Source organism: Bufo gargarizans, chromosome 10 (assembly GCF_014858855.1).
Source record: "Bufo gargarizans isolate SCDJY-AF-19 chromosome 10, ASM1485885v1, whole genome shotgun sequence".
Taxonomy (NCBI): domain Eukaryota; kingdom Metazoa; phylum Chordata; class Amphibia; order Anura; family Bufonidae; genus Bufo; species Bufo gargarizans.
Genome location: NC_058089.1, coordinates 17,319,629 through 17,335,357, shown reverse-complemented (window position 1 = coordinate 17,335,357; position 15,729 = coordinate 17,319,629). Strand labels below are relative to the sequence as shown.

General features: G+C 46.3%; 1 protein-coding gene across 5 annotated transcripts in view; it reads right to left on the bottom strand.

Moving 5' to 3' along the window:
* SHANK2 (SH3 and multiple ankyrin repeat domains 2) overlaps positions 1–15,729 on the bottom strand; it is a 531,815-nt gene that overhangs the window by 297,831 nt on the left and 218,255 nt on the right. For all 5 annotated transcript variants that reach the window (XM_044270326.1, XM_044270322.1, XM_044270325.1 and 2 more), the window contains exon 11: positions 2,380–2,686. In XM_044270326.1, the coding sequence (XP_044126261.1) occupies positions 2,380–2,686 (307 nt within the window). The remainder of the gene's footprint in view (positions 1–2,379; positions 2,687–15,729) is intronic.

The following is a 15,729-nucleotide window of genomic DNA, read 5'->3' as shown; positions in this document are numbered from 1 at the left end:
CAACAAATGTAGGAAGAACCATCACTAATAGTGTAATTCCAATAGTGTAATACCTCCTAGTTTGGGACCGAGGAGTTGTGCGGCCTGTGGATACGCCATTGATATAAGTTCGGAGTGAGTCCGACACCCCGCACCCCCGACAATCAGCTGGTACAGTACCTTGTAGCTCTGGAAATCAGTGCCAAAACTACACAGCTCCATCCACTGTGTAGCGGACAGAGCTGCTCCCACTGAAGTGAACAGGCACCAGCTGCAATACCAGATACAACCTGTGGACGGGTGTGGCGCTGTTTCTCGAAGAAAGCAGCCCTTTAAAACATATAATGGGATAATCATGGAGTTGTTCTGGCATTAAAGGGGTTTTACATTTCATAATGACAAGGGAGTCTTTCCTTTTGTCTCATGAAATATACACGGACAAGCTATTAAAATGTTTCCTCTTTGGATGTAATTAAAGCTTTTTTTCAAAGGAGACAGCCCAACAATGCTATTTCCTGGTTAATACATGTTTTAACCAAATCTGGGTGTCTAATAGCAGTTCTTGCATCCAAATGTCAGTTCTCAACTTTGTTTCGGGTACATAGGCACATAGGGGGGCATTTATCAACCCCTTTACTGGTGTCAAGAAGTCACAAACTTTGGGACATGCCATGCTTGCACAAATGTTTTTGTCTTTTTGGGGGTCTAGAGCTCTGCTCTTCACTGTTCCAAAATGTGGGAGGATAGGGGTGGTGTGGGGGGCAGCCATAGCTGGCCCGGCATATTTAGTAGAATCTACATCAGAAAACTAGCATAGATTATACTGGAAAGCTATACCGGCCCTATTGCTAGCATAGATTTCCATTATGGAACCGGGACCGGCACAGATGCACCGGAATTGTGTCTCCTTAATAACTGTGGTACATCTGATGCCAATAGGGATAGATTAATACCAAAGTGTAAAATGCCAATCTTCATACATATTCCCAATACAGTTTGCTGGCATACTGTACTCTGCATGTATATTAATCTATACCATGTATACAATCATCTACAGCATTAATACAGTAACCAATGCCATGTATACACTTCAGTCATCTACAGCATCTATACAGTTATCTACCATGTGTAAAGTTATCTATAGCAGATAAACATTTGTCTATAGCAGCTATACAGTCATCTATAGCAGGTATACAGTCATCTATAGCAGGTATACAGTAATCTATAGCAAGTATACAGTCATCTACATTATGTACACAGTTATCTATAGCATGCATACATTCATCTATATAACAGATAGGTGCGAGGAGAGGTGAGTGTAGTGCTGCCAGTGCCTGCTGTACTCACCACCCCTGGTCTTCACTGCAATGACTGCATGCATACATTTATCTATATAACAGGTAGGTGCGAGTAGTGCTGCCAGTGCTTGCTGTACTCACTACTCCCTGGTCTTCACTGCAATGACTGCATGCATACATTCATCTATATAACAGGTAGGTGCGAGGATAGGTGAGTGTAGTGCTGCCAGTGCTTGCTGTACTCACCACTCCCTGGTCTTCACTGCAATGACTGCATGCAGCGTCAGGACGTAGTGCGCACACTATTACCCGACGCTGTACACAGTCAGGTGACAGTGTAGTGCGGGCCCCAGAGGAGACCAGGGAGCGTGACTGCAGGAGAGACCGTCAGTAGTGGCGGAGCAGGAGAGGTAAGTGAATTTATTTTATCTCTGATGGGGGTCTGATCTGATAAGGGGATCTCATCTGAGGATCTGATATAGGGGTCTGATCAGTGTGTCTGCTCTGACGTCTGATGAAAAATATATATATTTTCTTATTATGCTCCTCTAAAACCTAGATGTGTCTTATCATCAGGTGTGTTTTATTTATTTTTTAAACATGCTATCGTCTCATTTACTATTGCAGTCTATAGGGGAATCACTGCATTCCTATCAAGCCCTTCCGCAGGCAGGGTTTAATAGATATTGTACTGTGGCAGGCCTCAGAGACTTCAGAAGGCCCCAAGCAGCTGCAGCAACCGAACAACGACCCTGTCGCAGGGGAGCAGTTTGTTAACCAGGACCACAGTGCTTCCAGTAACTGACTAGTCGGCTGCTGTGGTACCATGGAGACAATACTGAGGACCCTCTGACGGGCCAAGACTGACACATCAATGGGTATCAAAGGTCCAGACAACCCCATTTAGATCACTTACCACCAGGGTCTTCTACTTGCTATGGGATGATTCACAAATTACATATAACATCTTACACATCATAAGTCCTGTGTATGCATTATAACAACCAACCTTACAATGGGATTCGTGGACGTGTACACCTAGATGAAGGGTGCAATTATTTCCTCAGGTAGACCCCAATCGGACACCACATGGAGAACCTACCTGACGTGTCTGTGCTGCTGTCTTTTTGCATCCTCTCCTAAGCGGTTCAGGGAAGGTGAGCGGCTCCGGGGTACTTGGGAATAGCTCCCAATAGTTTTCACAGTTCCATTTGGATTATTCTGCATCTGTTGCAATAGCTGTGGTGAGAGGCTGCGGTGTAAAGAGGCTGAGGCGGCTGACCACTCAGGGATATTATTCACGTTCAGGTTGTTGTCGCTGTTGGAACGGAGGAGGACTCTGGGTGCTGTCAGGGTGTTCTGCGGCCCCCTCCTCCGATGAGAGTAGCTGGGTGCTTCCCTAAACGGCACTGGCAAAAGATTAACAAAAAATAACCGTGCATTAAAATGAGTGCAACCAATGAAGGCTGAAGTATCACATGAGACGGCACTAGGACCCGGTATAGTGCACTGTAGGAGCCCCGGCACAATCCATATTCCGCCGTCATGCCCTCCACCTGCACTCAGCATCTGATTTTTGACCGATTTTACTGACACAACCAGGCCAAGAAAGAAGGAAGGTTAAGTGACAACACCCTCGTGGGAGCAAAGAAATCTACTTGTCTGCTTTGACAGATATGTGAGATTGGACAATTTAATGAAATGTACCGCGGGAACTCTCAGATATATTCAATCTGACATTGGTAAATTAACAAAGAATACTGCAACGCCGTGTACGGTTCCCAATAGACAAACACAAGTCACACGCAAGCTTTCCTCGAGGGGGTTGTAACTCTAATGCAAAGGGTGCCAAAATGTGCTCGTTCCAGCTAAACCAGTGGGTTAATGGATGGCGAGGGTATGTAGGGGCGCGCACGTAATATTATACACACGTGTGAAACAGTGTTCGCGTCATATCTTCTGTATAGAGGAGAAATGCATTTTTACAGCATTTGTCTTTCCTTAGGATTTACTGTAGATGCCAAAATTAAAACCAGAACATTTTATTTAATGATTTGTTGTTTCAAAGGTGACACTCTTGAGAGGTGCTGGTTTTCCTTGCGGAGATCCAGCTGGTGTCATGAGTATCACGGGCAATGGGCATTGGGAAATAACTATGCAAATGAGCTGTGGCCCAGATTTACTAAGCTTAAACCTGCATCAGATTTATCCCAGGGGCTCGTGCTGGATGATAGATGTGGTGCAGGGACGGACACTTTTCTCTGACTCTATAAGAACTACTGGTTGACTTACTGTCACCGCCGGCACAGGGAGAGATCTTAGAAGTTCAGATAGACGGAAGATTTAGGAGTCTATCTGACAGATCTCTCTTGTTTTCATTGTTGCCGACAGATTTCCACCCCTTCGCAGATGCTGCTCTTTATCAGTCAGGTGGCTCTTTATATGTTCCGCCTCTCACTTGTTTCCCTGCGGCTGATAGTTCTTCAATGGGTGCATTTTTCAAACGGATCGCCCCCCCCCCCATTGACTTTCAATGTAAAGTCTGGACGGATCCGTCTGAATACAATTGTACTTTTTTAGTAAAATATAATGCAGACGGTTCCGTCTGAACGGATACCATCGTTTGCATTATAGGAGCGGATCTGTCTGTACAAATACCAGACGGATCCGCTCCAAACGCAAGTGTGAAAGTAGCCTTACACTGAAAGTCAATGGGAGGCGGATCGGTTTTCAATTGCACTATATTGTGTCAGTGAAAACGGATCCGCCCCTATTGACTTACATTGTAAGTCAGGACGGATCAGTTTGGCTCCACATCGTCAGGCGGACATCAGAACGCTGCAAGCAGCGTTTTGGTGTCCGCCGCCAGAGCCGAATGGAGGCTGAATGGAGGCAAACTGATGCATTCTGAGGGGATCCTTATCCATTCAGAATGCATTGGGCCTAAACTGATCAGTTTTGGGCCGCTTGTGAGAGCCCTGAAACGTATCTCACAAGCAGACCCAGAAACGTCAGTGTGAAAGTAGCCTAAGTCCTTATCCCTTTTCTTGGTGTGTCTGTTTTGACTAGGCCTCAGGGAGACACTAGCTCCTTCAGTTTGGAAGGAGCCGGTTGCTTCTTTCCCTATTCCCTACGCTGAGGGTTTGGTGCAGTGTTTCCACTGTACACCAGCAGGTGAGTTATGGCTAACCACCCCATTCCTCCCCTCTTGGTAGGAGTCAGCTGGAGTGAGACCACTACTTCAGAGAGACTGCAAAGACAAAAGTACAGATATTCTGCAAAGCTACAGCATTCCAGTCAGCAGAGTGACCAGCAACCATAGCCATACAGACCCTGCTGCAGCTGAGGGACTACAGCTCAGCCACCCATCGCCTTAGAGCACAGGCCAAGCTAACTCAAAGCCTACATTACACAGTGGACACCTACAACCATAAGTGCCAGCTTTCATCTGTTAGTCAGAAGTTCAGGAGAGAGACATCATCAAGATATCATACTAGAGATGCCATTACCACCTACTTTGCCAGCTACCATACCTCATCACCTGGGAAAAGAAATAGCACTTTGTACAAACTACCGCTGGATGTACTACAACTCCTATTTTGCACTAAGTAAAAGAGAGACTTTTATTTCTGGCCTGATTCTTTATACCACTTTTCCACTGCACCCATCCCCCGAGGAACCTGGGGGAGCACACTGTGAGACATCATCTCATCAGAGCCCCTACCACTCCTATCCGCTGCATAGGCTCCTCAGGGGCTCGATGCACAGGCCCCTCGTGCCCTTCAGCTCAGTGACAAGTCAGTTCAGCCTTGAGTTGAAGACATAAGTATTCTGAAACAGACTGGATGCTAAATATGTGCTATGTCTGTCAGGTTATGCATCCCTGGCAAACGGTCTGTCTTAACAGGACCTCTCTCCTCACCTGTCTGTTTTTGTAACTACTTGCATTCTCCATTAAATAATTTTGGAGCATCTATTCTTATGAATCTATTTAGTAAAATTCCTCTATTATTCCTACTAGAGGTTATATATATGTCGGCAATAAAGGTCCATTTGGGTGTTAGCGGTTTATTCATAAAATTATAGAAGGAATAATAGAGGAATGGCACAAAAAAAGAAAAGTCATAAGAACAGATGCTCCAGAATTGTTATTACATGAGGAATGCAAATAGTTACTAAAACAGACATATGAGGAGAGGTGCTCATTATCTATGCTGTCCAGAGGCAGCCTGGCATTGTATGATGCAGAAGAGCAGCGCATTTACATTCCTATGTCCTTGGAGGCGAGTGCCTGGGGAGATGGCGGTGGGGTGCTGAAGTCATGCACTGGTTGCCATCATCCGTTGGGAGACGGGATAGAGCCATTCTAGTTTTGAAACAGGCGAGGCTGGATGGCCAGAGTGAAGCCGAGAGTCTCGGTCAGCTGTCAGAGGGGCATATGGCGCCACAGCCCTTAATTCCAGCATCAGTGGCTGAATCCCACTTCATCCTATTTCTCTACCACACGGAAACTAGTAGATTATTCCATTATGAAGGCTGTTTCTCAATAGAAAATTGCCTCAGAGGTTCCTTTTTTAATTTGGGGTTATCCTTGCCAATCTACAGTGCAATATACTGAATGCCTGTGTTTATGGAAAGGGGCTAGGGTCTGGCGACCAGTTACCAGTGGCACCTGTTTTATATAGCATATACTCTCCGTGCTGCTTGCCAATGACAGTTCAGTACGAACGTCACTTGTTATAAATACACAGATGTGCCGCAGCGCTTCCATCAGATTATTTCATGGAACGAGGAGATGTCACCAGAGCTGCGGCAGAGACCTCACCTATGATAAATCTCTGCAATCCAATAAAACAGAATACCCAAGTAATTCCAGGCATACAGGCCAATCCATTATTATCCGCCATTCCTTATATACTACTAATCCAAAATAATCCAGAAAGATTTCCCTCGGATCTCGAAAATCACTGCTGCAGCTTTCTTTCTAAGAGACACTGCCATGACATATAGATATAGATCCCACACACAAGGGCTAGATAACACAGACTATGTGACTGCTATAGGGCCCTTGGGGAGAAGGGGCCCAAAGGTTATGCAAATGGTGTGCAGACTATGTCTGAGCTGTGCATTCGGCATGCACACTAGGCGTATACATCAAACATATTCAGAGGGCTCCATTCAGCTGACAGAGGTCAAAATGTCCAGACTGCGCTTTCCCATACAGAGGGCTAAAACTATACAATCTAATCATACATCCTATGGGCAGTGGCTATAAAGTGGCAGACTTTGATAAAATATGTCAGGAAGGGCTGACAGTGTCTTCTTTAGCACTTTCTGTCCTTGGTGGCAATACGAGCACCTTAATGGGGGGCCCAGTTTTCATTCTAGTGTCCCCATTCTTTTATATACAGTACACCACTGTCTACCTAGATGGACCTGCTCCATGTTGACCGACACTACCCTGTCTGCATGAGGAGTCCTATGGTCTATACAGGCTCCTCTGGAATTCTGGGAATGCGATATGCAAATGTACTCTTAGCAAGCTCTGCTTCTAATGCCACCACATGCAAGTTAGCTATCCTATAGGTCAACGTTTGACCTTTCAAACAGGCTTCGAGACATGATGGGGATAATAACTAAGACAGCACCTCATCTGCAGACAGCTGTTTTGGGGTGACTCCCTTCAAGGCCTGTTTAAAAGGTCGACCACTGACTTATAGTATAGCTATCTGGTAGCATTAGATGCAGCGCTTCCCAAGAGCTCATTTGTATACCCTTTTCCCAGAATTTCAGAGGGGCATTGGCTGGCCTATAAGACTCCTCAAGCCAATTATCTCCTTGTAGAAAGCACCTACAGCATTCCTGAATCCTGATCTAGGTGTGTCACCCACTTAAGCCAGTTTTCTCTGCTCTGATGAGGGGCAAGCACCTCAAAACAGCTGTCTGCAGATGAGGTGCTAGCTTAGTTATTATCCAAGTCATGTCTCAAGGTCTGTTTAAATGGTCAACCATTGACTTATAGGATGGCTACCTTACATCTGGTGGAATGAGAAGCAAAGCTTGCTAAGAGCTCACTTGCATACCCCCTACCCTGTTTGCAACCATCGATCCTAAAATCAGAGTTTGGGGACATATTTGTGCCACAAAATATGGGCATGCAAAAATTCTCTGAACAAAGTTTTCCCATCACTTGGAGAACTTCTATAAAGTGAGCCTGGCAGGCTCCTCCATGTGACTCCACGTCTTAGTAAATTAGAGGGTGCAATTATGTTGAATAAACTGACTTGAAAAGCGTCAGTCAGGAGGATGGAAAGCAGTGTGCTGCACGTTGTAATAAAAATACATGGATGCTTCCTTCAGAGGGGGCTCATCACCCTTCTGCAGAGTGGAGACACATACCTCAATGGCAAAAACCTCAACACAGAAGAGGAACCTGAACTTAAAGCAGTGCAAAAATGAGACCCCCATCCCCCTCCATAGAAGGTCGCATGTGTAAAATAGCCTCAGTTACAAGATGGTGTGACAGACGCTTGTGCTTCTACAGATGGGAGGGCTGAGATATCCAACACTCTCAATAACAACCTGCCACATGTACCATGCATGCCAGCCTATAGCATATATACAGACAGGACTGTTCCACAGATTAGTATAACGGTTGGTGTCCGAGAGATGAGGATATGACACAGGATCTCTATTTAGGCCTCATGCACGGCGTCAGGACTGCCATTGTAGGAGATAGGGCCTTCACTGCACCTCTCATTACATATGGAGGTAGAGAGAAAAAAAAAATTGTGACTCTGAACTTTGGAAAAAGAGGTGGATTAGAGATCATCTGGCAGCCTGATCCGGCATAAATATGTCAAAAGACGGCCGGATCACCCCCAGACCTCACTACAGTCAATGGGGATCTGGCGGTGAACCAGTGAATCCGGCAATGCCTGCCAATTTTCTGTACCAGAACAGCCTGAAGAAAACATTCACTGAACATGCGAACACAGCCTTTGGGCTCATGCACACGACCGGATGCCTTCCGAGACATACGCTCCGTGAGCGGGCCATATGTCCCGGAGCGGCATACATCGTGCGCACGGGAACGCACAGCATCATAGGTTACTATGACGCTGTGAACATCGGGCCGCCCGCGGGGCTATTGTCCTGCACTCATATGATATAATGAGTGCAGGACAATAGCCCCGCTGGTGGCCCGATGCGCACAGCATCATAGTAACCTATGATGCTGTGCACTCCCGTGCACACGATGTATGCCGCTCCGGGACATATGGCCCGCTCACGGAGTGTATGTCTCGGAGGGCATACGGTCGTGTGCATGAGCCCTAAAGCAGAGATCAGAAACCTCTAGCACTCCAGCTGCTGTGAAACTATAAGGCCTCTTTCACACGAGCATGTCCGGATGCGTCCCGGTGCATTGCGGCAAACCCGCGCAAGTAGGTACGCAATTGCAGTCAGTTTTGACTGCGATTGCGTTTCGTTGTTCAGTTTTTATCGCGCGCGTGCAATGTGTTTTGCACACGCGTGATAAAAAACTGACTGTGGTACCCAGACCCGAACTTCTTCACAGAAGTTCAGGTTTGGGTTCAAGGTTGTGTATATTGTATTATTTTCTCTTATAACATGGTTATAAGGGAAAAAAATAGCATTCTGAATACAGAATGCATAGTACAATAGGGCTGGAGGGGTTAAAAAAATAATTTAAAAATAATTTAACTCACCTTAATCCACTTGTTCGCGCAGCCGGCATCTCTTCTGTCTTCATCTGGGAGGAAAAGGACCTTTGATGACGTCACTACGCTCATTACATGATCCATCACCATGGTGATGGATCATGTGACGGACCATGTGATGAACGTAGTGACGTCATCAAAGGTCCTATTCCTCACAGAACAAGACAGAAGAGATGCCGGATGCGCGAACAAGTGGATTAAGGCGAGTTAAACAATTTTTTTATTTTTTTAACCCCTCCAGCGCTATTGTACTATGCATTCTGTATTCAGAATGCTATTATTTTCCCTTATAACCATGTTTGCTTGCACTTGCTTGCGGATGCTTGCTATTTTCACGCAACCCCATTCATTTCTATGGGGCCTGCGTTACGTGAAAAACGCACAAAGAGGAGCATGCTGCGATTTTCACGCAACGCACAAGTGAACCATGAAAATCACCGCTCGTGTGCACAGCCCCATAGAAATGAATGGGTCCGGATTCAGTGCGGGTGCAATGGGGCCTAACTCCCAGCATGCACACCAATTCAGCTGTTCTTGTAACTCCCATAGAAGTGAAAGGAGGATTCTGGGAGTTGTCGTACAGCTGGAGTGTCGGAGGTTGCTGATCCCTGGTCTAAAGCCTTATTCACACAACAGTGTTTTGCCAGTGATTTCGATTAGTGATTCTGAACCAAAATCAGGTGCGCGTCAGAAACACAGAACAGGTGCAAATCTTTCCATTATTCCTGATCTCTGTGTAGGCTCCGCTCGTCGTTTTGGCTCGCAATCACTGATTAAAATCACTGACTAAACACTGAGTGTGTGAATAAGGCCTTAGGCTATGCTTAGATACATGCAACGGTTCTTGTCCTGCCGATCCCTGACAGTCATGCCAGAAAGCGTCCGGATCTCATTATAGTCTATGGGGTCCGGCAGTGTAGGGTAGTATACGGTAATGCTGAATCCGGTGAACTCCGGCAGGCTGTTCTCTGCCGGAACAGCCCTCTGGATCAGGTTACCGGAAATGTGAACGTAGCCGTAAGTCTACTTTCACGCTCGCGTTTTGGCTTTCCGTTTGCAAGGTCCGGCACGGCCACTACACTTTAAATGGTGCTGTGCTTCCTGCTCCATTCATGAACTAGTTCCAGCACAGAAAGCTGCAAGAAACAGGGGTTAAAGGGAACCTGTCCCCGGGATTTTGTGTATAGAGTGGAGGACATGGGTTGCTAGATGGCCGCTAGCACATCCGCAATACCCAGTCCCCATAGCTCTGTGTGCTTTTATTGTGTAAAAAAATAAATAATGATTTGATACATATGCAAATTAAGCTGAGATGAGTCCTGTCCCTGACTCATCTCACATACAGGACTCATCTCAGGTTAATTTGCATATGTATCAAATCGTTTTTTTTACACAATAAAAGCACACAGAGCTATGGGGACTGGGTATTGCGGATGTGCTAGCAGCGATATAGCAACCCATGTCCTCAGCTCTATACAAAAAATCCCGGTGACAGGTTCCCTTTAATGGAGGAGCGGCGTGATAGACCCTCACCAATCAGATATTAATGACCTATTCTGATGATAGGTTATCGATAACAGAAGCTTGGAAAATTTTGCAAAAAAAAAAAATTTTTCTTGTGGACTCCACCACCATTTTCCACAAGACAGGTATAATTTTAATCAACAGGATCAACCCTACTAGGCTGCATGGTTGCTTCAATAGGGCTGATCCCATAGGACAGTGATGGCTAACCTTGGCACTCCAGCTGTAGTAAAACTGCAACTCCCAAGATGCCCCCCTTGCTTGGCTGCTCTCAGAACTCTGTAGAAATGCTGGGAGTCGTAGTTTCACCACAGCTGGAGTGCCAAGGTTAGCCATCACTGCCATAGGACATGCTATGCCCTTTGTCACATCTGTACACAGCACGATCTCTGTAGGTTCACCTCATCTCTCTGAACAAGTAACCCAAAAAAAAAACTTTGAAAAAAGTCATGACTCTGCAAAATAAAATGTTTCCTCTGTTCAGATAAAGGGAGAAACGGGGGCGATACAACTATAAACGGTGAGGTTTAGAAATCATCATTTTTATCTGGTGTTCTGATCCATGAACATTTCTCATGGAAGACGTCCTGGAGAAAAAGACAAATCGCTCTATAGGACGGACACAAAACCTGCAGCCTCATCAGATCTGCAGAATGTGGGCTAATGTCTTATTCTGTAGAAAGCAGAATGCATAAGACCAAGCAGGGCACGCATACCACAGAGGCTTTCTCAGCAGCTGCCACGGGCCGGACGTGATAAATCTTGTAAGAAAAGAGGAATAAAGCATGGCCGGGTCCGGCCGAACCTTAGCGCCACATAAGTTCAGCCTGGAGTTGAAGACATATATAATCTAAGACAGACTGGTTGCTGGGCATGTGCTGCAGCGTTTAGGTAATGCATCCATGGCAACCAGTCTGTCTTAATCAGCACCTGTCACCTTTCCTGACATGTCTGTTTAGTAACTACATGCATTCTCCTTGCAATAATAATTCTGGTGCATCCATTCCTATAACTCTATGTTGTGCCATTCCTCTATTATTCCTACTAGATGTTTATAAATGAATAAGTCAGCAATCTGCAAAGAAGGTCCAGATGAGTGTTACCAGTTGGGGGGTGTCCCTGCGCAAGTCACTAGTCTTGGATACATAGGGGGTCATTTATTAAGACCGGCGATTTATACACCGGTCTTAATCCTCATGCGCAGGATGCACCAAAGTTATGTATAGGCGCAGGCGCTTGGTTCCACCGGCCATGCGACATAGTTTAAACTACGCCAGCTCCCTTGGCGTAATATAAGACTATTTTCCATGACATATACTGGCATAGAAAATGGTATATGAGAAGGGCCAGCTGGCCCTCTTCCCTGCTCAAACCAGGCCCTTTTTTTCCACCACCTTGTAAAAGTGGCATCAGGGGAATAGTCTCAGATTTTGCCGCAAAACCTCTCAGCGACAAAATCTGCATCTTAAATACACCAAAAACTGGCGTATATTTCTTAACAAATGACCCCATAGTGACTCATGACAACGTAGTGCAACCAAATTGACTTTCATTATGTGGCGATGAAGCGTCGCTATACTGCAATCTTTGGCCTCATGACATGTTGCACGGCCAAAGTCATCGGGTAGCCTTAGGCATAATACAGTTGTGTTTTCCATCCGCATCACTCCCGCATGCCCCGATTGTGGGTTTAATTCATAGACCTATATGATGCAGGTCTGCTAATCCCACGGTCGAGCCGGAACACGCGGGAAAACAGATAGAAAATACATCCGTATTAGGCCTCTTGCACACAACTGTGTGTCCCCCGTGGCCGTATTGCGGCCCGCATACGGCAGGTCCGCAATACAAGGTACAACGGTTGTGTGCATTCCGCATCAAGGATGCGGACCCATTCACTTGATTTATTCCGGAGATGCGGTGCGGAACGGAACGGAATCACTACGGAGTGCTTCTGTGGTGTTCCGTTCCATGCTTCTGTTCCGCGAAAAGATAGAACAAATCTTTTTGCGGAACGGACGGATTCAGTGAAGGAGTCCGGGTTCGGGTCTGGGTACCACTTTCAGTTTTTTCTCACGCGCATGCAAAATGCATTGCACTCGTGCGGAAAAAACTGAACATCGGAACGCAATAGCAGTCAAAACTGCAATGCACACGCGACGCATCCGGAGCAAATCCGGGACGCCGGTGTAAAAAAAGGGCCAAGGCCCGTGGAAAACCACTGATGTGTGAATACACACATTAAAGTCAACGGATATGTGAGCGCTCTGTGGTTACTACACGTCATTGATTCACTGACGTGTAAAGGGGTCTAGCCTTGTATCTATATCCCCTGGCCAAGGCAGAGTGACTGGTTGCCAACCCCACCCGGAGCAAATCCCCTCTCAGCCCGCCAACCCCCAGTTACATACATGTAGTATGAACTGTGAAATAATGTCAGAAGTACACCTGTCGTCCTATGGAACTGCAATATCTGAGAAGTGGAGTCAAATAACAAACTCAGCTCTGCTTCATTGCCTAGCTCAGCCTTGCTACATCTGTGCTAATAAATCTCTCTACATACATCATCAAAACAATACGGAAAGACGCAAAATAATAATTCTGCTTAATGATTGCAGAAATTGACAATACCTTATTTCACCTCCACAAATGTCACGCGCCATTCTATATTAGTCATAAAATGGGGACAAGGACTAGCGGCTCCTTTATCACCTTGAGGGATTTGCAAGGCGGTGGGTGACCTTCAGAGAGGTTATTACTTTATGCCTGGACCCTGGATGTACAAAGCCCGGGCCGTACCTTATGGAGTGGTGGGTATACAGGACTCGGCCACCCAGAAGTGCAGACTGCATGGCAGATGTGCCGCTCGCCGGCTCTTGCAGTGATGGCATGAGATATACGGAATAATTAGACGCCGCGGGAGATTGATGACTAATGATTAATCAAGGCAACTTTGCTTCTAAGTGATTAATTTCAGTATTTCTATGCCCCACCTCCCCCCCCCAAAAATGTTATAAATTACGTTTCAATCTAATTTAATCCCTGCTCAAACCATCCTTCGCCATGTAAATCAATCACCGCTCGCTCCTACAACACAAGTGTCACTTGAGCTATCAGAGAAGGCTGGATCTCTACCAGATAGATAGGAGAATAAACAAGGGGACCAGATTTTTGTGCTGCTGCTGCTGTGGAACTACAGGTCCAAGCAAGCTGCAATGCGGCCCTTTCGTTAGGATGCTAAAGCCAATTCAGGTGTCATGGAGCCACAGAGGGACTGGTTCTAGCACATGTTATTATGGCTGTAGAAGTACAACTCTCAACATGCCACCATTAATCTAGGTCTTCACAGTCTACAGCATCCCATTGACCTGTGTCACTGAAGCATGCTCATAATGACAAGTAGCCATCCGATGCTGTGCAGCAGTTGCAGGACTACAGGTCCCAGCAGGATGCTGTGAACGGTTTCCGTGGAGGTGTTATTACATTTACAAGAAATCGATTCTTCAGATGCTGCAGTCCCAGCTACAGTCCCACCAACTACAAGTCCCTGACAACGGGTGTCAGCCTGTTTCATTATAATAACAATGCATCAGCTCACTGGATGTCACAGAGCTGCTGTGGAACTACAAGTCCCAGCAGGAGGCTAGCCTATTTCATTACAATCATAATGTATCAGATTATTGAATGTCACAGAGCAGCTGTGGAACTACAAGTCCCAACAGGATGTTGGCCTATTTCATCATAATTACAATGCAACGGGTTACTGAATGTCACAGAGCTGCTGTGGAACTACAAGTCCCAGCAAGGCGTTTTTTAACCAGTATCACTGGCCCATTATTGGAATGGCAAGAAAGTGAGTCGCCAGACGCCACAAAGTAATTGCGGAACTACAAGTCCCAGCAAGTTCCAATCAACATATGGTACGGAGCAGTTATGGAACTACAGGTCGCCACTTAGCTGCAACTTGAGCTTTCCACGGGCTCCATTCACATATGCAGGCTTCAATCAGGTTCTTTGCCGCAGCCCAAAAAGAGAAAGTATAAGGCTAGGTCTACCAATATCGCGTGATAATTTTTATAATGGTAGTCTATGGTGTCGCGCTGCGACACAACAGTCGCAAAAAATCCATTTGAAATTTATTTTTCTGCGATTGTCGCATCGCAGCATGTCGCAGCGCGACACCATAGACTATCATTATAAAAATAGTTGCGCGACAAATTAGTTGTGCCCTGTGTGTCGAGTGACACATGTCGTCGTGTTGACCTAGCCTTAGGGGCAGATATTACTTCCCGCTTTTTTTTTTTTTTGGGGGGGGGGGAATCCCATTCTTAGATTTGGCATACTAAAAAAAACCTGATGGAAATCTGAACATGTGAATACACCCTCTGGCGGTCCCAGTGCCTATCTGGTTAATTTGCGGATTCTCACACGTACACACCAGGTTGGAGAGTGATGAAGACACCCCCCCCCCCCCATCCATTCATCCAGTTTCCATTCAGAAAGAAGAAGGAGCTTCCCGATGCAAACCCCCGGACACGTCCGTCCATTGTTCATAATCCCACAAACTGTGCAAAAGTGTTTAAAGGCAACGGGTCCATTTAAAGTTTCATATGTTAAACTGCAGGGAGCAGCCGCCCTCCCGGCAGGCACCGCTTACCTTCCTTCTTTGTGAAAGCGCTAAACAAAGACTTCATCTTCTTGGGAGTGGATGTGCCGGGCGCCCTGAGAGTGAGGAGGACGACTATCCCGTCAGTTTCAGCTGCCTGCAGCCTACATTGAGGAGCAAGTTCCCGGGAAGTGTGGAGGAGCGAGCATTGCTGGGCATGTAGAACCCAGTCCTCTGGTGAAGAGCCCACCCCAGATCCTGTCTGTCAGCTGGGAAACGGCTGCGCGCAGACTGGAGACGCTCAAACATCTTGCCATCTTTCACAGAGTGAGTCATGTGAGCGGCTCGGGTCTGTTCCTCCGCTATTGTAAGGATCGCATTAATGAAGAATCAGGCATGGCTTAAAAGGAGAGAGCGGCAGGAAGGGGGTCATGCAATTTCCATGTCACTGGGTAGAGTGAACGACACCAGGGGGGTACGGGGAAAGCCACATGCCACCATAGCAGGTACAGGATGAGTGCTTGGAGACTTCTAAATGGACGTGATTTCCAAAACGCCTGCACCCTTCTATGGGTGTGTT